The sequence below is a fragment of the Ambystoma mexicanum genome, chromosome 5p, assembly GCF_040938575.1.
Source record: "Ambystoma mexicanum isolate Mex_15411 chromosome 5p, UKY_AmexF1_1, whole genome shotgun sequence".
Classification (NCBI taxonomy): Eukaryota; Metazoa; Chordata; class Amphibia; order Caudata; family Ambystomatidae; genus Ambystoma; species Ambystoma mexicanum.
The window spans coordinates 25,089,495-25,116,339 of NC_090930.1; the positions used below are offsets into that span (position 1 = coordinate 25,089,495).

Below are 26,845 nucleotides of genomic sequence, written 5' to 3' on the forward strand. Positions count from 1 at the left end.
AGTGGGCTTAACGTGACTGTTCACCATCACGTTGTAACGCAGTGAAGTGAACTAGCGAAATCAAGTACTCAATTTCCAATATATCAAGATACAATATCAAGTGTGCAAAAATCGCTACTATTGTGCAACCTAAATCACTGGAAAACAATTCTCATTTCCCATGTTACAGTACTTGTACAATGTGCAAGTTTCCAATTATTGTTCAATCTCCTCTCTCAACATAGTGTCCATCATTTTTCAAATAGACACTAATGCAAGTTTACTACATTTCATGCAGGCGCTGTAAATTCCCCTTCAGCGCATTCTGAGATATACAAATATGCTAATCAACATGAAATCTTAAATTCACTTGTAACAGTTGTCACATTTTCTAATTTCAACAATATGCTCATGGACTTGTGGAGTCTACAGGTAGTTTAGTCATCCATCAGATGTATTGCTAACTCCTCTCCAGTATTGTGACCTCCCAGCTTTTTGGTATTGAAGGTCACTATCAATTTAGATTACAATTTTTGCAAATTTTCTTTCTCTGTTACCTCTCTTCTTATGAATAGGTATATGTGCTAACGCAAAAAATCTCATCATTGATACATCACTATTGTATTTTTCTGCAAAGTGGGCAGCCAAAGGATAATTGATATCACCATTCAGTATTGCCCTATAATGCTGGAGGATATGTATTTTGAGCTGGTAGATAGTTGAGCCTATGTACATTAGTTCACGTGGGCACATAACTGCATATTCGACAAACATGGCCAGACAGTTGATCTTTTGCTTAATTTTCCACAGTTTGGTCAGCATCACGCCATAATAAACTTGCTCTTATTAACTGCATAGGTCCACATTTTGCAATTATTGCACTTATCAAATCCATTATTTACCATCCTCTTTCTTAGCCTATTGTTGGCAACTCTTCCAGTATTGGGCATAAACCGAGATAAGCTCTTTAAGGGATTTTGCTTTGGAAAAGGGGATTTGCGGCTCGTCTCCAACAGATGTTTGTAAATCTACATTTGCTTGCAGAATGAGCAAATGTTTCCACAGAATCTTTCAGATATCCTCTGCAAGTAGACTATATGTGGTAATGAACCTGATCTTATCCATTTACTTATTTAATTTCTTTGTTTTCAAAAGCTTGTCCATCTCGATTCATTGTCTGACTATATGCTTTTGTAATGTTGTGCCTGGTGTAGCGCCTCTCCATGAATAGAGCATCATCTTACATGCTTCAATCTCAAAGTCATCATTAAATGAACAGTTTCTCTTGGCTCTCACCATTTCTCCATATTGGATACTGGCTTTTAACTTCTCTGGATGATGACTTTTGCCATGTAGTATGGAGTTGGATGCTACCTGTTTCCGGTAAAGTTTACGGTCCATCTTAGTATCATTAATAAACAGTTCTAAATCTAGAAAGACCAACCGATTTGCACTACTCTCAAAAGTCAGCTTTAGGTTCATATCGTTACAGTTCAAAATAAATCTCCAGATATTGTGTCAGAGACTCAAGGCCACTTCTCCAAACTAGGAATAGGTTGTCTATACATCTATGCCAACATACAATCTGACTTACAAAGTTGTCCTTCGATTCCGAACAGGCCACTTTTTGTTCCCACCACTCCATATACAGGTCGGCATATGTGGGGGCGATGCAGGAACCCATCGCTGTGCCACATTTCTATCTATATAACATCTAACAGGAGGATATTCTCCAAACAAAATGTGAGTAGTGTTAAAAGCACCCCATGCTGTTGCTTGTAGCTAACTGATCTGGTGTCAAGAAAAGATTTACAAGACTACAGCCCATTATGATGTAGAATGGATATATATGAGTCGAGCAGGTAAGTAGAGATAAAAAGGGTTTACGTACCCCCATAATCATGTAGAGTTCCAAGTCAGATCTAAAGTTGAGGGGTCCAGTGATGTCAATTTAAGACAATTTGCAAAAATAAAAATACAATTTTGAACAATGCCTAAGGAAGTGACAACAGCAATTCAGCCCTCACTTCCTGGGAGAAGATTCACTGACCTGGAACCAGTTATGAATTCACAAACACATGGATAACTAAAATACATCCAGGCCACAAAATGAGGTTTTAATGGTATGCACAAAGAGTCCAAAGAAAAAACGTCATAAAAGCTTACCCGGCCATACAATGTGTGTAGCAGGGAATGCCCAGTCCGGTCTGCCACGCAGCAGCATCGATGAGCCTGGCCACCTTTTCCAAACTGTAGACTCTGCCCTCCAAAGGCTCGCTGGTAGATTTTTCCTTCCTCTGTTCGGCTAAAAGGCATGCCATAGTTTTCCAGCTGTTAATCACAGAGTTAACATTCATTTTATATAGAGCCAACAAGGGTCAGAAAAATCAAGGATTACTCTTTGGAGAGGTGAAGAAAAGCCTAAACACACACATACATAAAAACACAACAGAATATCCACACAGAGTATTAACATTTTTTTTAAAACTTTATGTAGAAAAAGTACAAAAAAAAGAAAATAGACACACTTGAGGTGGGAGAACCAGATAGGGCTTGCACTGACCCAGTCCAAGTGGTTGCCAGAGACTGACGGTTCAGAAAGATTCTCTTTTTGCAACTTTCCCTCCATAGTTTCTATGGACCCCCCAATCATTTTGCTCTGTTTTTATCCTGTCTTGACTTTTTGCGGGAAGCAAAGCCTTCAAGCTACACTTCCTCTCCCTTTTGCTCATGGTTATGGGGGAACTTGTACGGTCTTTAGACTATCAGAACTGGGAAACTGTCTCTTGTCTTTTTTTTACCTTTTAGGTAACTTTTTAACAGTGCACACAGCAGTGCAGTGCAATGGGGATACGTTTGTATCACCCTAGCTTTTTACACTTGGAATTTTTGGTTACTTTTACATGCGCCTAAAGACTGGCTTGTGGCAGCAGGTCTATTTGTACCATTTCTGTATTACCTTTAGTGTGCACATTCACGTTTGCGGCATATGGCTACTGCCCTACAATGGCTGTGCTGAGAGATTTTCGCTTGCTTCTTTGGCCAGATTGTTTCTTGGCCTTCTTTCGGATTTGCTAGGTAAGGAAATTCCTTATATGGTCATGCAGTTGCCCAAGAAAGCTGCAGCTAATCTGACCCTCGCACTAGAAACAAACAAAAGGGTGCAAGGAAATGTACCGCCTTCAGCTTAGTAAAAGTGTTCATGATCAAAATATGAAAATAAATCCAACTAACGTGTTTCCAAGGAGAAGCCTATAGATCAGAGAGTGGTTCCTCCGATTTCAGGTAGGATGGCAAAGTGTCTTATCCTTAGTTTCTTTATATTAGTTTCTCAAAGTCCTCCCTGTCTGGCCCTGCTGCATCACCATCATGGTACAGGAGATGTTCTACGCGGCCCAGAAGCCACAGGTATGCCCCATGGGGCTTAGGTATATGAAGAGCATATGCCCTGCAAATATGGTCGCTTGCATTTCCACGACTGCAACACCCTCATTGACCCACCTCTTTCAGCCATTCATTAGTCGGCTCTGCGTTTTCAAACACTTCCTCTCCGCAGCCGGCAGACGACGTCGGCCCTGAGAAAGGCCTGAGTTGAAGGCCTACGCCGCTCTCATGTCCGCCCTGTCTGGTCACGGCCACAAAGGCACAAACCTATTCCTGCCGGATTATACATTTGTGTATGTGCGTGATACAAATGAAATATGTACCTGTGTTATGCTGCCCGGCGATGCAGTGGTGGCCCAAATACCCTTTTGTCTCCCCACCAATGCATATCCATCTTCCTCAATTCACTGCAACCATCCTACCAACCGTCAATCAACACAATGCACTGCCCCAACGATTTGGCCCCAGCACCTCTGGCGCGGCCTTTCCTGGTATGTGACTCTCCGCTCTTTCCGTTCCTACTACTCAACGTAACATGCCACAATTTCCACCAAGCCTTTGAATCACCACTCTCCACGCTGGCGGCACCTAATACCTGCTGCCCCCTCCTACAATTCCTTTGCCCAGTAATGCGATTCATATGCAGCTATTCAATCTCTATAGTGGTGCGTACACCAAAACCTGCTCCTTAAAACTACGGTTTAACTGGTTGCACTACATTACATTCCCCTTTCTCCACCCTATTTTAACTCTTATGCATGTCTGCATGTTGAAGCACCCAATCGCACCATGAGGTGAGGCAGCGCCAGTATGCACACGCTTCCCTTTTGTGACTCATATGCCTTTCTATATGTTGAATCAGCCTTCCGCACCACGAGGTGAGGCTCTGCCAGTATGTACACATACACGCTGTAACAGATACCTGAATTATTGCACTTTCTGAACTATGCCATGTACTAAGCACTTTCTGTAACTAGCGTCTAGATGCTTTGGGGCTTTGTGCGCTGAAATGAATGCAAAAATAAATGAAATAAAGTTACTCGTTTCACAAAAGTTTGTTTCCCAAATAGTGAATTCCACAATAAGCTTTTCTTTAGCTTATTTTTGTACTTTAACATACTGTCTGGTGTACTCCTCTGCCAGACATCCTCTTAGGAGCGCTTTAGATATCCTGGTATACTCTACCGCCAGGTATCTTTATCACCGTGTTAAACATTTCTTTACAGCTTTGATGAATATCCTGGTATACTCTTGTCAGGAACTTTAAGAACTAGACCTTGATGTCCTTGGTCTTACTGAGACATGGTCCACGGCCAGCTCTGTTACGAGCTTTGACACTCTCTTCCCTGATGGCTACAAGATCCTCTCAGCACCCAGATCATCCCCGTCTAGTGGGGGGGTAGCCCTGATCTTTCCTGAGTGGATTCCTGACTCTATCATTCCCACTCAGACATACTTCTCTTTTGAATGCCTTGTCTGTAGGCTTTCTCTCTCGCCTACCCATTCTCTTACTGTGGTTACCATCTACCGGCCTCCTGGTCAAATCACCTCATTTCTCTCTGAGTGGGTAGACCTCTCCTCCTCCCGCCTGGCCTCTACCACTCAACTCCTCCTCCTCGGTGACCTAAATATACATTAGACTCTCCTTGCTCCTCCTCTGTACTCTTCCGTGACCTCTGCGACTCCCTCTCCCTGTCCATCCTCCCCTCTGGCCCGACTCACTCTGCATAGCACACACACTCATTGTCTTGATCACCTCGGACCTCCCCCTCTCCATCCCCCTGACCACTCCTCTCTCCTGGAGCGATCACTCCCTCATCTCATCTCATCTCATCTCTCCCTCTCTTACCCCCAAGCCAAGCCTACCCCAACACTACCACCTACCTTCTCGGACATCCGGCCCATGAAGCGTGTGTCAGTTGAGGCTTTTGCCGCCACTTTCTCTTCCCCCCCCTCCACCTTTGGCTGTCTCTCATCCTGATACAGCCCTGTCTCTGCTCTACTCTTCAATTTCTGATACTCTTGATGTTCTTGCCCGTCATAAGGATCCGTTTCAAGTCCAAAGCCAAGTGCAATTCCTGGTATGACTCTGACCTAGCTACACTTAAACGTAAGTGTAGGGCAGCTGAGAGGAAATGGAGGACTTCCTGTTCATCCTCTGACAAACTGGCCTGTTGCCTGCTACAAAGGCAATACTGACTCTCTGTCCTCACCAAGAAGAGAGTCCACATTCAAGCTTGTGTCTCTGCGGCATCTAACAACTCGGCAGAAATCTGCAAGGAGCTGGGCAACCCTGCTGCAGTCACTACCCCTCCTGTTGCCTCCCAGGCTCTTTGCAATGCCCTTGCCTCTCACTTCATTAAAAAAAAAAAACCCAGGACATCCTGTCCACCCTCTCCACCCACACTCCTCCTCTTCCCTCTCCATCTGTGCTTGCTGACCCTCCTTTAGCCACCCTCCCACCATCCTTCTCGTCCTTTCCTCTTTTCACTCCTGACGAGGTTGCTAGACAAGTCCGATCTATGAAAGCCTCTTCAAAACAGGTTCATCCCTGTTCCTCTAAAACCATCAAGGACCACATTGACACCCTCGCTCCGGCCCTTGCTGATTTTTGCAACCACTCCTTTGCCTCTGGATCCTTCCCCTCCCCTCTGAAGCACTCCTTTGTGCATCCTCTTCTCAAGAAGCCCACAGCTGATCCTTCTTGTCCAGCTAACTATCACCCAATTTCCATTACTCCCTTTCTTGGCAAACTCCTGGAAAAGTTGGCCATCTCTCTTCATTCCAATTCTGTTGGCTGTCTCCATGACCACCAGTCTGGCTTCAGAGCTGACAGAAGCATGGAAACTGCTCTCCTAAACATCCGTGAAGATCTGCTCACCAACCTTAACTTGAACATTCCCTCTGTCCTCATCCTCCTCAATCTCTCTTCTGCCTTCGACACGGTCAACCATACCATCCTGCTCAACCGTCTCCGTGAAAACCTGGGTATCACTGATCAGACTCTGGCCTGGCTGACCTCTTTCCTCTCACATCAACCCTCCCAGGTCCAACTTGGGTCCTTCCTATCTTCCTCTCTACCTGTGGTGTTCCCCAGGCGTCTAACCTCTCGCCCTGGCTTTTCAACCAATACCTGGCAACTCTCGCCCACTGCATTGCCATTTTCTGCTCAAATTTCCAGTGCTATGCTGACGACACAACTCATTTTCAGGCTGCCCTCTGCCACCTCCTCTCCCATCTCTGATTGCCTAACTGCCATTCAAGATTGGTGTGCCGCCAATGATCTTTGTCTGAATGCCAGCAAGACGGAGATCCTCCTCATCGGCACACCTTCACCATCCTTTCCCCTCACTCTCTGGCCGGCCTCCCTTGGCCCTCCTCCTACCCCCACCTGCGAGGCTAAGAACCTCAGCGTCATCTTTGACTTCACCCTTTCCTTCTCCGTCCACATCTCTGAGGTCTCTAAAAAGTCAAATTTCCGACTGCACCTCCTCAGAGGTACTCTGCCTTTCCTCTCCTTCCCCCAGAAGCTCATGGTATCTCAAGCTCTGGTTCTCTCTAGCTTGGACTATTCTAACAGCCTCTTTCTAAATCTACCTGCCTCTACTCTCCGCCCTCTGCAACTAATCCAGAACAGGACTGCAAGACTTGTCCTTGGCCTCAAGCCCTGGGATCGTATCTCTCCAGCTCTGAAATCTCTTCACTGGCTCCCAGTGGATGCAAGGATTAAATTCAAAACCCTCTGCATTGTCCACAAGGCTTTCTGGGGCTTGGGTCCAAAATACCTTCAGCTATCCCTCCGCAAATACCTCCCCTCTCAAGCTCTTCACTCCTCTACCTCCAACTCACTCAGGGTCAGTCGTTTTTCTAAGAAACGAGCTGGGGGTAGATCTCTGTCTTCGGCTGGGGCCTCCATCTGGAACAGCCTCCCTGCCACTCTAAAACTTGAGGAGAACCATCTCCGGTTCCGGAAGCACCTCAAGACCTTCCTCTTTTCTTCTGCCATCGCTCTCCCTCTCCCTCTCCCCTGCTGATCTGTTTTCTCTTGGCACCGTGCACCTGGCCACCCTCTGTCTTTTGGGCCCAGGTACCTGCTCATCCTGTCACCCTCCCGCACTGCCTCCGGGCCACCCCTTGCACTGGGGTCTGTATCTGTATCTGTACCCATACAGCCCCCCCCCTTTTTTCTTCCAGCACTTATCGGACCTATCCTGTCTGCTGCCTTAAACCTAGCACTTGCAAATTGCTGGCTGCATTACCACTGTTTGCTGCCTTTATTATTTATTTATTGTTATTTATCTGTTTCTCCTCTGCTTCGCACTTTCCACCTTTCCCCCCTTCCATGCACTTTTCCCCTCCCCCCTCTCCCATGCACTTGCGCGTTCTCAATGTCACTGGGCCTAGTAAGATCGCTGTTTTGTTCTCCCCTGTTCCCCTCCCTTGCCTTGTCGCGCTCTGAAACACTTGTGTACGAGCGCAATAGAAATAAAATATCAATCAATCCTGTTGTGCGCTCTTCAAATTCCCATAGTATACTCTCCTGCCAGGTATATTTCCAGTTTTAAAGCTCTTATACATTTTCAAAAAGCCTTGTATATTTGGTTGCCAGGACTTCTTTTCATGGACTTCCTAGATCCCCTGGTATACCCGCCAGCAAGGGACGTCGTCTGGGCGGGTTTGTAATACTATCCCTAATGTTACTCCATTTTGATATGATGTACACATACCAAGTGCCTTGAGGAACAAGCAACACATAGTGCCTTACAGAGACATGTAATCCCTGAAAGCACTATACACGGGAAGGGTCGATCACACACTAGAAACAGCTTAGGCACCAAGTGTAATTCTGCACTGCAATGATAAAACTTTCAATTTGCAGGAAAACATGTAATTTTATTAATGGCAGCTCACAAGAAGGAACAACGTGATAAAGCCTTGGGAAAGCTTTAGGCTTCCTTACATGTAATTTAGTAAGGTGTTCAGATGTACCAACCAGAAATCACTCGGACATCTCTTCAAGGACACAGGGACATGGGTTCACCGCATTCCTTTATGGCGTCTCTGAATGAAAGTGTAGACAGAGCTGCGGCAACTGGTTTGACATCAGTGAAAGAATTATACGACAAACCTATAAATGGCACAAGCATTTATTGGAGTTAGGGGTGTGACAAGCAGGACATTAGAGCCACTGCCACATAAGACTGCATTGGGCAACTGTTAGGGAGAATGTTCCTTTCTATGCCAATTCCCTTCAATCTTAGAGACTCCCAGCTCTTTTGCTGGACTCAGGGCCTTTTAATTTAAACTCCTGAGGGAGTTGCTTTTTTCTCACTCTTTTGTGTTTTGTCTGACTAGGATTTTGGTGTTTTACTGTTTAAAAGGAGTCTGGTAAACTCCATAGGCATCTGCTTTTGCATCGTGACACACAGCACCTTTTGTGCAGTGCCACTGAGAAGTCCCTTAGACTTCTCTTATTGGGTGAACTATTGTTCCCAAGAATAGTAAGATGACTCCAGTCGTACTTACCTTTTCCTTGGTGGGTCCAGCACACAACACCCTATGTTTAGTGCTGGGGGGTGGGTATACTTAGTAACACCTTATTCCCCACTTCTCATGTAACATTCTGTTAGACTAACTCACTTGAATGGCTGGTGGAAGTGGTCTCTTTTGTATTACCTTGTGCCATGTATCTGCAGGCTGATTTCTCAGCTGTAGTACAGCACCCAAGCGGGACAATTTTCTCAAAGTAGCCCCAGTCTTCTTTTTTTGTTATTTTTGTCAGTTCCTTCTGGGCTTTTACTCTGTTTGAATCAGGTTTGAGTCCTTTGTGCATTTTGCCTTTGGAAGGCTTTAGCCCTGAAGCACGCCCAGGCTCCAGTGTGTCAGGAAGTGAGGGAGTGTCCCAAAACATCCCTGTCCTTTGTCTCTAGGTAACCCCGAGTGAAACCAGTTCCGATTGGCCCGATGGCACCACCCTGCTAGGTGACTGACAGCCTAGGTCTGTGAATGAATGGAAACTTGCTTAAAATACAAGGTTTTTGGGAGTAGAGGTAGAGTCGACCACCGGAAGAGAACATCTGATGAAGACGCGAAGAGACGCCAGCAGCACCCTCCTGGACCGCAAAGTGCCCAGTGAAGCCCTGCAGCTGTGCAGACTCATTTTTTCATTTTGACTGGAAAGACCCGTATGGGATGACTTCTTCCCTTGGGCTGGTTGAACCAACTAGCCTTGAGACAAGATTCATTTTGGCGCAACCCCCGACTTGCTGGTCCCTACCAAGGCTGCAGAATCCCAATGCCCGGGGACCCCTGACCATCATTGAGTGCATGGTCTTTGGAAGTGAGAATCTGGCCTAACCTTTGTGGGCATCCAGAGGACCCTACAGAAGTAGGAAATCATCCAGAATCCCCTACCAGAGTCCAGGACCGAGGAATCAAGAAACTTCGAACCAGAGCTGTTCATTCTTCTTTGGTGCTGAGAAAAAGGCGCTAAAACCACAAAAGGCAGCTGAATCAAGGAGAATCCATTCCTGCAGAGCCCTTCTCTCTAGAGTGCTGCTGCAGAAGCCCGCCAGATGTCCTCCCTTTTGTCACCACGACCAAGGACCAAGAACCAGGCTCCGTTACGCTGCAGCAGGAAGGTATCCAGCTGGAACCAATTCTTCAGTTCACAGGTACTGTGGGGCTTGGGGTACTTCTTTCTTTTGCCAATTGTGGTGCTTCCTAGCTTGGCAAGTAATATTTTAAACCCTTTTGAGATGACCTCCACTCACCTGCAGTGGCCTCCCAGCGTCTGCTCCTTCAATGTGGCGCCTCTTGAGCTTCTATGATTTTCTCTTCAACTACTGACTTTTAAAAAAACATTTTGTAGGAGAGCATCAGAACGTTAAACAAGTACATTGACTTTGGCTGTCCTAGCTCTCTAAAGGCCCGAACCGATTGGCTTTGGCAGTGCGTATTCCCTTACAGGTTTTAATTGTTGAACACTATTATTGCTGGGATAAAAGATTGCCTACATCTCTCTGGGAGAATCTAACTTTTTTTCTAAGTATAAAGTATGTTCTGATTTGACTAACTTTTCCCTTGTTATAACTCAATATTGCAATAGTGATCATGAATAATTGTTATTACTGAACTCAAATGACGTCACTCAATGTGCTGGAATATGTATAAAGTGAAGTTACTCACCTGCTTTATTGCACTTGTTCAATTGAATCCTAACTTTGGGAGTAATGTGACTATTAGTTGCTGATTTTTAAAGATTGTCTAATGAGCCTGGTCTATATATAAATAAATATTGATACTATAACTTAGTGTCTAGGTGTTTACTTGGATAACTGTATTTACGGATTTCATTGTACAGCTCCCACTGACCCCTCTTGAGATAGGCCTGGTTGCTCAGTCACACTACCAACTTCTGCAGTACAGGACTATATAAAAAGGTGGGTTACTGAATACCAAGAGATACATCTTGTAAAGTCCCACACCAGTTGGATTCTACAGATTCTTACCCAACAGGAACCAACAGCCAACTGTCACAGCCCATCAAGGATCCAACTTTAGGGGGTGTCCATACTCCAAAGTAGACATAAGGGGGTCCAGCAGACTTCATTCTGGAGGCTGGCAGGAGAGGCATGCAGATTGGATAAGGACTGTCCTGAGGGAGGCCATACTAGGAGAGGCAGTCCAAAGAGGGCTCTTTCCACAGACAGCACTCCTGGTGGTGACTCTTGGTATGAGGGCAAGAAACACATGACTGGGCCCACTACCTGGACACTGCAGAAGTAGAGTACAACAACGCTAAAGACCAAGCCATCCAATGTAGTACGTACTACTGCACCTTTGGCCATCAACCCAAGATACTGCCTACATCTGCTGTTACTGCTACTTCCATTCCTACAGTGAAGGCAATGGTCAAAGAAATACGTACTGCTCACAAGGCAGCCACGGCTAGGATTAAGAAATCCAAGCTCCTCCAGGAACATAAAGCCAATAAACTAAGAACACTGGCAGCAGATTTCCAGGTCGGCAGCAAGGTATGACTCAATATCAAAGATCTTCCTTTGAGTTTACCCCTCGTTTCATGGCACCCTTTAGCATTGAAGATTTCGCCAGTGTCCTTTAGTTTTCTATTGCCAACCTCCTGGTGCATCCATCCAGTCTTACATGTATCCATGCTGAAGCCTCACAAGCTCGACAGCTTGCACCGCTCCAGTCCACGGCCAGGTTTCATCCCGGTCGGCCGGGAACCAGAAAACGAAGTGGAAGGAATCAGTGATGCACGTCTTAAGCGTGGTTGCCTGAAATACCTTGTTCACTGTAAGGGCTATACCCCAGCTCACAACACATGGGAACCAACAGGCCAGGTGTTTTCTCTTTGACTTAATCAGTTCGGCTGTCACTTTCCCTGGAACCCTGGTGCTCCTCCCGTGCCAGGGAAGGGACAGAGTGTTACGCACTTGCCTGGGCCCCGGTCCCTCAGACTGGGCTCAAGGGTGTAGGGGAGGACTGGTCCAAGACGACCCCCCTCGCCCGCACTTTCTCCCCAGGTAAGGACTATGGCTCTCTTGGGCGTCCCCTCATGCCACCCGGGCCCAGGTGGTGGAGGGCTCACCCACTGGAGACATTGCCCGCACGTATTAATTGCCCACACGTATTAAAATTTAGCTAGGCCTAGAAACCATTTTTATCTAGTAAAGATGGTGTGAGCTCAGCGCACTGTAGCGCGGCCCCCACCCTTGGAGAGTTTCAGTCATCCTTGTTGCCGCAGCACCCTGGTAGATCCGCTGCGAGCACGTTCCCACGAACAAGACGGACATGAGCTAGCGTAATAGCCTAACATTGTAACAGTTCACCTCCCGCAGTGTATCGTATCATCGCTCCCAGCATGACCCGGCCCGCAGGCCTAGGCAAAATGAAATGAACAATAAAATGGTCGTTACAGGCCCGACAATCTTTGTATATTAATGCTGAGACTACTTGCAAAGGATGCTTTTCTCTCATAAAATCCCTTATATTACAAAAAGCCTGTAGGATGTATGATTACAAGAGATCATGCCCCCGTGATACGAACGATGGTGAGCATATACCATTGCAGTTGGGTACTAATAATAACGGCACACACCACGAATACATGTATGACTGCAAAACGCACACCCCATGGGGCCCGTGCCATAACTGAACTAATGCTGCTAGAGGACACAAGAAAACGAATGTAAACCATCCAAAGGGCCCATGTGAAGAATGCATGAGAAGGTGCATGTCTAGGCCCCACATGCGCCACCACCATCACGCACAAGTGGCGGGTTACTTTCTATGTCCTCCACCAACCCTAACTCTACCTCACTTACTGTAAATATATATGCATATAACTAAATACTGTACGTGTTAAAACATAAATGTATAAACAAGGTACTCAGACTGGTTATAATCAAGACACATCCAGCAAAGTTTAAATGCATGTTCTGTAGTGTTTCGAACAAGTATTATAGAATGTTCAAATGTTTGTGATGTCTTTACCTAAACCGGCAACACACGAGGGAGATACCTTTGTGAAATATGTGCAAGGTCATTCCCCCTCCCACCCAGCGAGGGCTGCCAAGGCATGAGAGCAGAAACCGCGCCGCGCTGCGTTACCTCCCCCAACTAGGCTGGAGCCGCTTGAAAGACTTGTAACCCCCTCTGTAGCACCCAAGGCCACCACCCGCCACCTGCATTATTTACAACACAGCAGTAAACCTCTGCCTGAACGCACGCGCCCCCTCGTAAACCTCACAACCCACCGGACCACCTCAGACTTATGGCCCTGTGCAATAAAGACACCCAACACTTTGACAACATACAGCGGAACATCCATAACAACTTCTAACAAGGCAGGAAGACATGTACCGCCCGTGCCAGGCCCTGAAGCTTAGCCCCTCGACCTATGGCCCCGGTCAACAGGACACTGGTAACCATGCCCTGACATATTACCTCCAGTCCCCTCACAAGGTGCATTCCTCCTGTGTTGCATTAACCTGTTGTATAACCTATTGTAAGATTTACTGAAGAAGATACTGCTAAAAATGCTCGAATGACTGCGGTGTGCATGACATAGGGCTAATAAGTCAGGAAGAGACATTAATCTCTGCCACTGGACGCGATGGCCCCACAACACCGCCTGGATGAACTCTGCCACCCTGCCAGGCCCAGCCCAACCCACGAGGCTGCCCAGTGACGTCTTCCAGCCAAAGCCAACCACATCACAGCAGCACCTATAGTTAGTCATCGCCACCCAATCCCCATGAACTTGTGCCCCCTATAGTGTGTAGGTTCTTATGACGTTTTTTGTAAATATATACGCCTGTCTTTGCTATTGTCAGACAGAGCGCTCTCGGAGTTTGCAGAGTCCTTTGCATGCCCTATTCTGATTGATAAACTCCCATTTACGCTCACCCGCACTCTGTCTTGGCCTTATTCCCATCTTGGGAGAGTCCTTTATTGTCTCTCATTGCGGGGAGGATCGTGCTGTGTGGGGACGCTTGCCTTCAGTGGTGACCCCGATAGCGTGATTTTATTTTTTCCTAAACCCATTATAACCGTCCCCTTTTGGCACGAGAATCTCCGGTCGGAAAGGGATACGCACGGTGAGCCGGCTCCAGGAGGCTGCCCGCCAACGGCGACCGGTACACTAAGAAGTGCGCACTCAATAGAGAAAGGGTACGGGATCCCGATTGGAAAAAAATCCCCTTTGAGTACCGCTCGCCGGAGCCGGGGCTGACTGTTGAGTTAACGGCGACACTGCCTGGACGGACCCAGTTTCGGAGACTATCGGTTCAAGACGGGCACATGAGTACCGAGTGTGAGCGATTGTAAAGGGAGCGGGGAGAGAAGGGTAGGAAAGGGACCGAGAAGGGGGTACGAAGATATACTAAAGATTACTCTAAAATTTTCCTTTCTTTTTCTTTGCATATGGCCATTAGGATTACGAGGTGAATAAAGAGATAGAAGTGACGGGAACCTAGCTCCGAAAGGGGGTGGAAGGCGGCGCCGCATAGTGCTATATTGACTAGTGCTGGGAATATATGACGAAGTGAAATACAAGATAAAAGTGTTCAGCAAAAGGGGGCACTGAGAATATATTAGTGATCGCTACTACTTCTTTTCTTTTTCTTTAAGGGCAGGGGGAGAATAAAAACGGAATAAGCACGAACTTGGGAGAAAAATAAGAGAACAAAGGTCCTACTAGAGGGGGGGAGAGCAGGTTAAAACCTATAAATATATGCATATGCCCTAAGTAAGATAGACAGGAACAGCCGGCTAGGGAGGAAAGGGAGGACAGTGTGAATGGTGTACTGAGTGTTACCAAGAGGTGTGTGCACCTCGTATGTGTCAAGGGACGACTGCGATGTTGAGAATGTGTAAAACAGCTATAAATATATAATTGTTAAATGGTCATGGTAAGTGTGACCGGATAAAACGTTTTGAAGGCAACATTGAGACAGCGACGTGAGTGGGTGCTTTTTGATTTCCGGGTTGATGTTGTCAAAATAAAAGATGGGTTGCTGTTGTATGTGTCTCCCAAAGAGAACAAGTTAAAAACTGTGTACCGCCTGTTCCGTGTTGTGCAGTCAAGGGAGGGAGAGCCCAACCGAGCATAACATTGAATGTGAAGTAGAATACTAAAAAATAATATCTATACTACATTCACATTGTGGCTGTAGAAACACACACACAGCGACACATAAGCGCTAGGAGGACACAGAGATGGGGGCTGAAACACCCTTATCACATATTTGTAAAAGTCTTCCAGGGCACGCGGAGCGGATTAAGAAATATCACAACCAATGGGTAACCGAGTTGAAAGGAGAGGGGCTACCCCAGTTATGGCCAGAGGGAGGATCATTTGACAAAAGCATTCTATATACGGTAATGACATGCCTTTTCTTGAAGTACCGAGGGAAACAGCTGCAGAATAGGAGGGAAATATTAGATCTTTGGCGGTTATTCGAAGAGGTACCACCGCCTAAAGCGCCAGCACCAAATCCTGATCTCCCATCTACTACAGACAATCCACTGGTGTTACAGAAAGATATCAAAGAAGTGCCAGGTGTAACACCACCAGTAGAGGTAATAAGTTTATACCCGATATTAAAGAAACCTGTACCCGCAGAAGGATACAGTGATCCAACGTATGTACCTCCCCCGACAACTACCACACCCCACCGGCCCACTGCACCCCCACCATATGAAAGTACAAGGGAACGAGGCCAGGCGGGTACACAAAGGGTGGACATAGAGAAACTCACAGATGATCTAGAATCAAGACTGTCTATAGCAAAAGATGAGCTCTCGAGGATAAAAAACATATGCGAACGGACAGCACTGGATACAACTAGAGCTGGACGTACGTCTAGAGCATCGGATGAAAGCAGACGGCCCGAAGAGGGGTGGAAGAAGGGCGAGATCCTGTTTAGGATTGAGGAAGAACCAACGCGAATAATAGAAGTAGGGACCCGAGAGGAAGATGGTGGTAATGAAGAAAGGCTTGGGGGACTTAGAGAGGAATTACTTTGTGATATTAGAGAAGAGCTAGACGAAAGCGACAGATTGAGTATGGCAATAGGAGGGGGAAGCGAGGGGGAGGAAGGTGCATGTTCTATGAGAACCCTAGATGATGACTGGTCGGGGCGACTGAGGAACAGAGTGGGAAAGATGGCATCACTAGGAACATCAGCAGCCAAAACGGGTCCGGATGCAACAACGAAAGGAAAGCTACAGCTCCCGTTGATACATAGGGGAGGAGGGAGGCCTAACTATATCCCATGGGCACAGATGGATAAAGCTAATTTATTAAAGTTATTGCCCCCGTTATCAGGAGGGGCAAGTAAGTGGATATACGCCTTCGAAAAACATACAGCTGGGGTACCCCTAGCTGTAGGAGATGTGAAAAGTCTGCTCGTATCAGCGGTGGGCGACCAGGCTGAAAGAGTATGGGTTAAAGCCGGTTTCCCGGGAGTAACATTAGACTGCGACCGCCATGATGGGGCCTCATTTAACACAGTGCGGGCTAGGGTGTGGGACGCCTTACGCGAAACATTTCCAGACACACCTGACTTACAGTCCGTGATGCAGTGTGCCATGAATGACGGGGAGGAGGCTATGGATTACATTTTTCGGGTCCAAGAGATGTGGAGAGCGGAGACGGGCACGCCCTGGTATCAATCGACATCTTTATTTTACTTCATTATAAAAAGGGGGCTCCCAAAGGAAGTGCAGAAGGCGCTTGACAAAATAGCAGGTATAGAAGCAAAGGGATGGCCGGAAATTCAGAGCATAATAGTACACCATTGTAAACGAATCAAGGAAAGGGAGAAGGAGGTGACGCAGAAAAGATTGGCAGACGAGGCGAAGTTGGTGCAGACAAAGTTAGTGAAGGTTGCAGCAGCAGTAGCCGCGCTCCCACACAGCAGGGAGGGAGAAGATGAGGAGGAGGGGCTGATAGCAATACAAGGAAGGATGGCAACTAATTGGGCGGGAACAGGACAGCGGCAGTGGAACGAGCAGGAGCAGGGTGGAGGTCCGCAGTGGCAAGAGTGGACCCCTCGAGGGGGACGAGGTGGGTACAGGAGCCGAAGAGGAGGTGGACCACAGGGGTACGGGGGAATGGGAGGAAGTGGATGGCAGGGTCCCAGGGGCCCTCAGGGGAGTTGCTGGAACTGTGGGCGATGGGGACATTACTCCAGGGAGTGCAGAAGTAGACAAAACAACGGGTTCCAGGAGGTGGAACAGTATGGCCATCCCCACCCGGGAAGCCCATATGGCCTTCCAATGGGACAACAGCAACTGAGAGACCCAAGCCAGGGTAACACGAGCCAGCAACAGGGACCCCAGTATAGAACACAGAACCACCCACAAAACATGCATAACAATGACAGCATGCAGTATACACCAGGCAACCCTTTCGCGACAGCAGCTAACGGGGCCCCCGCACCAGCACCTTATAACGGCATGTCAGTGGTCTCAGGTAACGTATTCAATGAAGGGGGGGCGATGAGACACCCCGCATAGGACAGCCCACAGAGAACACTTGCGTGTCCAGTTCTATCTACCACCCACAGTGCAGCAGAGGAACCATTGGTGGGGGCGCAGATAGGAGACAGGCAATTTATATTCATGGTTGATTCGGGAGCGGAGAAATCATGTGTCAGGGAGGGCCGGTTCCCGTTATCTAACAGGAAGTTAGAGACGCAGGGGTTCTCTGGGGCTGTAATTGAAGTTCCTTACACAGAAGCTTTGGATGTAACCATAGGGGGCAAGACTATAAAAGCACCCTTACTGTATTATGAACAGTCCCCGATAAATTTGCTGGGAAGGGACCTTATGAGTAAACTTAACATGACCATATCATTTACCGAAGGAGGAATAGTGTGTTCTACACCCGGGATATGCCCCTTGCGTGCAATGTTGGTAGTACAAGCCTACACAACCACACAGGAAATACGAGGGCTGCCACAAAAGGAAGAGATGTTTATTGCAGGGCTAAAGACATTGGCCCTTATAGTCCCAGAGCTAAAAAACATGGATTGGAGGATTCCAGCAGAATTCCTCTTCCGCCCCATAGTGTGTCCAAATGCAGCACCAGGATCAGTGGTATCGTTGGATTTGCACGCCGTGCAGGTATCAACGAAACGGATCGCTGTGATTGGGGTAGACAGAGAAGGATGTTAGTGGCGCACCGTACTGTGTACAAACGCAAACCTTGCCCTGCGCGAGGTAACAGATGAGGATCTCTTTTCAGATACAGAAGTAGATGGTGAGATAGTAATGGAAATAGCGATGCCCTGTGACATTTTGATCCAAGCCAGAGAGATCCCCGTCCAATTGATGGCAGTGGTAGGAACACCACCGTCATTTTTTGATGACGACATGAGGCTAGTACCAAACAATTTATGGACAACAGGCCCACATGATGTAGGGCTGTTGCATGGAGTACAACCTGTGAGAATAAAACTAAAACAAGGAGCTATCTTACCAAGAGTTAAACAGTATCCATTGTCCCGTGAAGCTGAAGAAGGGATAAAAGAGACCATAAATGCACTACTAGTACAAGGAATAATAGTGCCTTCAAACTCCCCATGTAACACATGTATTTATCCAATCAAAAAAGCAAAGGGGGGATCTTGGCGGATGATACAGGACTTACGCCCCCTCAATGATGTAATACAAAAAGAGTTCCCTCTAGTCCCGAACCCTGCATCCATACTATGCAGTATCCCAAAACCAGCATCACATTTTACAGTAGTGGACTTGAAAAACGCATTCTTCTCAATACCTCTGGCTGAAGAGAGTAGATACCTTACAGCGTTCACACTGGGGGGAAAAAGATATGAACACTGCAGACTGCCACAGGGATACTGTGAAAGCCCGAGCATATTCAACCGCATATTGCATGAAGACTTGGGGAACCTATCAGTAGAGAGTACGATTATTCAGTACGTGGACGATTTATTGGTGTGTGCACAAGACAAAGAAACGTGTAGAAAAGATTCAACAACGCTCCTGACTTTACTGGCCAACAAAGGGTACAAGGTAGACAGGGAAAAGCTACAGTATTGCCTGACTGAGGTCCTATACCTGGGACAGCTCATATCAAAAGATGGAAAAAGAATAATTCCCGACCGGGTGGAGGCAATAAGGTCAGTAGGAGAGCCCACGACGGTGAAAGACATGCAAAAATTTTTGGGGATGTGCAATTATTGCCGAGCATGGATACTAGACTATGCAGCATACACCAGGCCCCTCCTACAAGCACTCAAAGAAGCACAACAGGAGAATGTAAAAATAAAATGGTCAGAAGAAATGAGCATATCGTTCAAATCACTGAAAGAGCTAATTTCAAGCGCTCCAGTACTAGCAAACCCTGATTATGGACACGAATTTTACTTATTTTCCCATTGCAAAGGAACACTTATGACAGCGGTGCTGACACAAAAGACATCCTTAGGACACAAGCCCCTAGCTTACTATAGTGGTACTTTAGATGCCGTGATGCAGGGTCATTTCGCGTGCGAACAATCGCTCGCAGCAGCCGCATTCGCGATTGAGAAAAGTGCCACAATAGTAATGGGATGCTCTGTAACATTGTTTGTGGAACATTCATTATTTGCAATACTCGAAAGATCAAAAAGCACGCTGACCACACAGCGGGCAACAGCATATGAGATCATATTGTCCAGCGCCAATATCCACATAGTGAGATGTAAAACAGTGAACCCCGCCACGTTTATCACAGAAGCGTGCACATTGGAGGATATGCAAAATCACGACTGCACAACCCACACAGGAGAAGGAGGGGAGGGCACAGTGGTGTGTGAAAACGCTCTCAGCGAGGGGGAAGTGTACTTTGTGGATGGGTCCGCATCAATTGATATGGACACGGGAGAAAAACACGTTGGCATGGCGGTAGTGAGACTAGAGGAAGGTGAGTTTGAAACACTAGTACAGTACCGCCTCCCGTCACATTACTCTGCACAAGCAGCAGAACTGGTTGCGCTCATAGAAGCACTACACGCAGCAAAGGGCTGTGCAGTTACAATATACACAGACTCAGCTTACATGACGACGACAGTACATGGAGGTCTAGCAAGATGGGGCCGTAGGGGATTCAGAAGGGCAGACGGAACGCCAGTGCAGCATGCAGAATTGTTAAAAGAATTAATAGAGGCCCTACAAAACCCTACTGCTGTAGCAATAGTGAAGTGCCAGGCCCATACATCCAATACAGACGTTGTGTCTTTAGGGAACGCGGCAGCGGACGCTGCCGCCAAGGAGGCTTCCTATTTTCAGAAATACGACACAGGTGAGTTCATGATGAAGAACACAACAACCGAAGAACTGTCAGAAGGGTACAACATGATGTCCTTATCACAAATTCTAGAATTGCAGGAAGGAGCTAGTGCAGAAGAAAAACTAACGTGGACGAAACGGGGATGCAGCCAATCAGGAACAGACCTATTATGGCGGCAAAATAACTCAGGGAAAGTGGTAATGCCACTAAAGTTACTAGAAGTAGCATTTCAACAGCTACACTTCCCCGCACACAACACTAAACAGCACATCGCAGCAGAAATACAGGAAGAATGGTTTGTGCCCTGTCTCCAGGAGCATGTGTCTCGATTGGCAATGGAATGTACAACATGCCAAATATACAACTCAGGAATGACCCTACGCACACTCCGGGGAACAATTCCCAAACCCATTGGCCCCTTCAGAGAACTGCATATAGACTATGCAGACATGGGGGAAAGGTGTAATGGCGCACGGTACATGATCGTGGTTGTGTGCCCGTTTTCAAGGTGGGTGGAAGCAGGACCCTGTGCGCGACCTGATGCCAAAAGCGCCGCCAAGTTCCTAGTAAGGGAAGTGTTCCCGCGCTGGGGAATTTGTGACGTGATTCGCTCAGATAACGGCTCTCACTTTGTGAATGAACTCTTCAAGGAAGTTACCACGTTATTGGGTATAAAACATAAATTGTGTTCGATTTATCATCCTCAAAGTAATGGCGTAGTGGAAAAGATGAACGGCCTGTTAAAGGGCAGGTTATCAAAACTATGCTTCTCATTAAAGAAAAATTGGATTTACTGTCTACCCCTGGCACTATTTGAGTTGAGAAATCAACCAAGTAAAGACCACCATTTGTCCCCACACGAGATCGTGACTGGGAGACGAATGAACACAGCACACTCTCCACTGCGTGAACACTCAGATGCTCACAGGAGCGCCGCAATATTGGGAGATGAGTTCACAGACTACCTAAGAAAATTAACAAGGGCAGCACGCGCAATATCGAAGCAACTCTCCCCACCCTTCACTAGAGAAGAGGGAAATGGAACAGGATCTGTCACGGAGCCAGAGCAACAGCTACAGCTAATGCCAGGCGACTCAATTTATGTCAGAAGCTTCGTGCGTCGGTGGAATGCACCACGATTCCATGGCCCATACGAAGTAATATTTTGCACGCCCGCGGCAGTAAAGGTGAAGGGCTTGAGGTACTGGGTGCACTTGACCGACGTACGAAAAGCATACAGCAATGTACAAGAGGAAATAGATGAGGAGGCACAGACAACAGCAAACGATGCAAATGAGTAAAATGTCTAAATACCGACTTGTGTGTGTGTGTGTCAGCACTGGACTTCAATGGAATAATGACTGACAAGGATATTACAAAAAAAAAAAAAAAATAAAAAAATAAAAAAAAAAATTTGTGTGTGTTTTCCTTTTTTTATCTTGTTGAGTGGTATGTATTAATGAAATAATAATATTATAAACCCTTGTCTGTGAATACCCCACCCCCACATCCCCACCCGCTTCCATTCCCCGTCAAATGTATTGGCACAGATGGTGCCAGCAAAACGTTTACATGCATGCACTTAATGCACTTTTATATCTCAAAACAGGAGCTTCCATGGCATCTAACGGGCAGCCTGCAACGGATAGAATTAGTAGAATGAGAGAATTAGTATATGAGAGATGTAGATATTCGTATGAGTGTGGATTATCAGTATGCATCACATTGTTTTTTATGATAATGTTTGGCTTGGTTACATATTGGTTTATAGCGTTCATCTCTATCGAGATGTACAAGGGGGGAGGGAGTAATAACACTACTGGACCAATTAACAGTACCACCGGGCCCGATACAACTGCAGGTGTCAATACCAGGGAAGGTGATTTTTTGATATGGGACGGAACTAAACTTGTGTGGGGGTATCATACCACACCATCCAGTGTTGTGACCTCACAAAGAGAAAAGCCACAAGGTGGAATACAGAGCAACACAGTGTCTCCACCAGGGGTATCCACTTACAATGCCCACAGTCTCAATGACCGAAACCCGTCTGCCATATCATGGTTATATAACACCCCCACCAACCAGCTTACCCCCACCCCAGAAAACAATATGCCAGATAACGTCAGGAAAGAAGACGAAAAGCTACTAGAAATGCACGAAATATTATATGATGAATGGGTCAAGGGGGGCGGGAATGAGAAAGGGGGGTCTAGTTTGTCCACTGCCCAGGGGGGTGTGAAGTACATGAGCAACAAGAACAACAGACGAAAGAGAGAAGCAGGGAGGAGAAAGTACGATGAGTACTATGGGCTAGGTCTAGATGAGATGGAAGACCCACGACACCCCCATCAAACAAATAAGTGGTATGCAGACATGAGTGCCACAGCTAAACAGACAACAAACGAGAGCTGTTATGTCTGTTCCCTCATCCCCCATGCATCAGGTACACCCAAAGTGTTGTTACCCAAAGAGTTGCCTATTGTGGATGCCCAACGTCTCCTTCATCTCACGCTGTGCAGGATTAAGAACACCTTCCAGGCACACGAAGTGACTTTTCAAATGCTGCAGAACGAGAAAACGTGTTACCCAAAAACGGCAGGAGTAGTATGTTTGAAAGAACCATTTTTTGTGATAGGTGGGACACTTTTTTCTGACAATAAGCGGAAGGATGAAGAAGTACTGTGCAAAGCGGAAGCACTAAGAGGTCTGGCGCCGGATAAATTACGGTGGATAGTGGAAACATGTACACCAGTATGGAGAGAACACATTTCAAAGCTAACTTGGGTAACTGCCATTGAAAAGCCGTTCAAACTACAGAGCGAAATGGACTATAAACTGTGCTTTAGAGGAGAAGGGAGAACCCCCATGGGAACAAACAAGAACTGCAACAAGACCCTCGCCATCCCAGACCTAAGGAAAGGGACAACGGCCCTGATGGACACGTACTGGGTGTGCGGCAAACAGGCATACCTACACCTCCCCCAGTCATGGAGTGGCAGCTGCTCAATGGCCACTCTGCACTCAGCCCTGATGGTGATACCAGAAAGCCACGTCGATGGGACACGGGAACGCATGCAGAGTGTGGCTCAACCAACTGCAGAGATACAAATATATGTCCTGTCTTCTGGAAACAAGGAAGAAGTGCTGACCCGCAACAGGCGAGCATCAAATTACATATCAAAGGCATCATCAGAACTATTGGCTCAGATCCCAGACAAATATTGATTATTCAGCTCAGCAGAAACATTTTTTGCCTCACTCGTCTCAAGTGTCCAAGCACGGGCAAACGCAAAATGGCTCCAGATAACACGCTGGGAATTGATTCAGCTGGCGAACGACACTGAAGAAGGATTCAATATCATCAGAGTTGAACTAAGAGCCTTACGACTAATGACCATGCAAAACAGGTATGTTCTAGACCTGTTGACAGCGATGGACGGTGGTGTTTGCCGAAAAATAGGAAGTGCCTGCTGCACTTTCGTACCTTCTGAAGATGCAGAGAATGGCTCCCTGTCCCATGTGATCGAAGCAGTCCACAACCTAGGAGAAAAAATGAGAATGGAAGGTGGAGCAGAAGCGAGTACCTGGTTCGACAACATCTTCTCCTGGGTTCCCTCATGGCTTGGAACAACTGTGAAGTTTTTAATACCAGCTGTTGTGTTCCTCCTTCTACTTTTTTGCCTGTGCCAGGTGGGTCTTCGAGTCTGTGCTAACGCAGTACCAAATGGTGCAATGATGATGGTGACAATGGGCAACTCACATGGTACAATGAAAACAATGCAAGAAGCACAAGTACAAACAGGGATAGATAATTCGCCCAGGTACCAACTGGTGCCCATATACCACGATAAAGATATTGTAGATAAGTTGTGGCACACCACCATCAAAGAGCCCCGTATACTAGAATGGTATGAGGAAGTTTGGGTAGATTTAGAAGCAGATGGTGGGTGCATATATCTAACGTGTACTCCAGATGAATATGCCCGGAGAGGTGAGAGCTTAAGAGCAGTGTGCAGAGCATGGATGCCCATCAAAGGAACTCCGGCATGGGATGAGGCGGTGATGGACGAGGCAGAGTGTAGGAGGATAGAAGATTTAAAGAATTTGTTACTTTAGTAACGAAAGGGGGGAAATGTAGGGGAGGACTGGTCCAAGACGACCCCCCTCGCCCGCACTTTCTCCCCAGGTAAGGACTATGGCTCTCTTGGGCGTCCCATCATGCCACCCGGGCCCAGGTGGTGGAGGGCTCACCCACTGGAGACATTGCCCGCACGTATTAATTGCCCACACGTATTAAAATTTAGCTAGGCCTAGAAACCATTTTTATCTAGTAAAGATGGTGTGAGCTCAGCGCACTGTAGCGCGGCCCCCACCCTTGGAGAGTTTCAGTCATCCTTGTTGCCGCAGCACCCTGGTAGATCCGCTGCGAGCACGTTCCCACGAACAAGACGGACATGAGCTAGCGTAATAGCCTAACATTGTAACAGTTCACCTCCCGCAGTGTATCGTATCATCGCTCCCAGCATGACCCGGCCCGCAGGCCTAGGCAAAATGAAATGAACAATAAAATGGTCGTTACAGGCCCGACAATCTTTGTATATTAATGCTGAGACAACTTGCAAAGGATGCTTTTCTCTCATAAAATCCCTTATATTACAAAAAGCCTGTAGGATGTATGATTACAAGAGATCATGCCCCCGTGATACGAACGATGGTGAGCATATACCATTGCAGTTGGGTACTAATAATAACGGCACACACCACGAATACATGTATGACTGCAAAACGCACACCCCATGGGGCCCGTGCCATAACTGAACTAATGCTGCTAGAGGACACAAGAAAACGAATGTAAACCATCCAAAGGGCCCATGTGAAGAATGCATGAGAAGGTGCATGTCTAGGCCCCACATGCGCCACCACCATCACGCACAAGTGGCGGGTTACTTTCTATGTCCTCCACCAACCCTAACTCTACCTCACTTACTGTAAATATATATGCATATAACTAAATACTGTACGTGTTAAAACATAAATGTATAAACAAGGTACTCAGACTGGTTATAATCAAGACACATCCAGCAAAGTTTAAATGCATGTTCTGTAGTGTTTCGAACAAGTATTATAGAATGTTCAAATGTTTGTGATGTCTTTACCTAAACCGGCAACACACGAGGGAGATACCTTGTGAAATATGTGCAAGGTCATTCCCCCTCCCACCCAGCGAGGGCTGCCAAGGCATGAGAGCAGAAACCGCGCCGCGCTGCGTTACCTCCCCCAACTAGGCTGGAGCCGCTTGAAAGACTTGTAACCCCCTCTGTAGCACCCAAGGCCACCACCCGCCACCTGCATTATTTACAGCACAGCAGTAAACCTCTGCCTGAACGCACGCGCCCCCTCGTAAACCTCACAACCCACCGGACCACCTCAGACTTATGGCCCTGTGCAATAAAGACACCCAACACTTTGACAACATACAGCGGAACATCCATAACAACTTCTAACAAGGCAGGAAGACATGTACCGCCCGTGCCAGGCCCTGAAGCTTAGCCCCTCGACCTATGGCCCCGGTCAACAGGACACTGGTAACCATGCCCTGACATATTACCTCCAGTCCCCTCACAAGGTGCATTCCTCCTGTGTTGCATTAACCTGTTGTATAACCTATTGTAAGATTTACTGAAGAAGATACTGCTAAAAATGCTCGAATGACTGCGGTGTGCATGACATAGGGCTAATAAGTCAGGAAGGGACATTCATCTCTGCCACTGGACGCGATGGCCCCACAACACCGCCTGGATGAACTCTGCCACCCTGCCAGGCCCAGCCCAACCCACGAGGCTGCCCAGTGACGTCTTCCAGCCAAAGCCAACCACATCACAGCAGCACCTATAGTTAGTCATCGCCACCCAATCCCCATGAACTTGTGCCCCCTATAGTGTGTAGGTTCTTATGACGTTTTTTGTAAATATATACGCCTGTCTTTGCTATTGTCAGACAGAGCGCTCTCGGAGTTTGCAGAGTCCTTTGCATGCCCTATTCTGATTGATAAACTCCCATTTACGCTCACCCGCACTCTGTCTTGGCCTTATTCCCATCTTGGGAGAGTCCTTTATTGTCTCTCATTGCGGGGAGGATCGTGCTGTGTGGGGACGCTTGCCTTGACTTAATCAGTTCGGCTGTCACTTTCCCTGGAACCCTGGTGCTCCTCCCGTGCCAGGGAAGGGACAGAGTGTGACGCACTTGCCTGGGCCCCGGTCCCTCAGACTGGGCTCAAGGGCTTTGCGGCTTTATCCCCGCTGGCTTTTGTCTCGTAGTACTCCGCAGCTATGGTCCTTTGCAGTTGTGCCCGCTCCTGCTTACCTCGGTAATGGGGGTTCAGCTGATCCAGTGTCTGCTGGCAAGGAACATCAGGGGTACCGTGCCACGGTACGTTTCCCATCCATGACAATGACATGGATTCCCCATCTGACGCGGTACGCATCTGTCCTGTTGCCAGACAACTTGCTAGCAACAGCCTCATTCATGTTTACCGGGGATAAATGTCAGAAAGCCACAACGTTTGCTACGTCTTAACTCTCTTGTTGCCTCGCTCCCGAGCGTTGCTCCTTCTCCTGTTCTCCATTCACCTGTTCTGAGTGTTTCTGTTTC

At 47.1% G+C, this 26,845-nt stretch overlaps 1 protein-coding gene across 1 annotated transcript in view; it reads right to left on the reverse strand.

The window, feature by feature from the left end:
* The window catches only part of SDHA (succinate dehydrogenase complex flavoprotein subunit A), a 473,685-nt gene that overhangs the window by 357,175 nt on the left and 89,665 nt on the right, over window positions 1–26,845 (reverse strand). Inside the window, exon 5 of the mRNA XM_069612357.1 lies at window positions 2,146–2,310. Within this exon, the coding sequence (XP_069468458.1) occupies window positions 2,146–2,310 (165 nt within the window). The remainder of the gene's footprint in view (window positions 1–2,145; window positions 2,311–26,845) is intronic.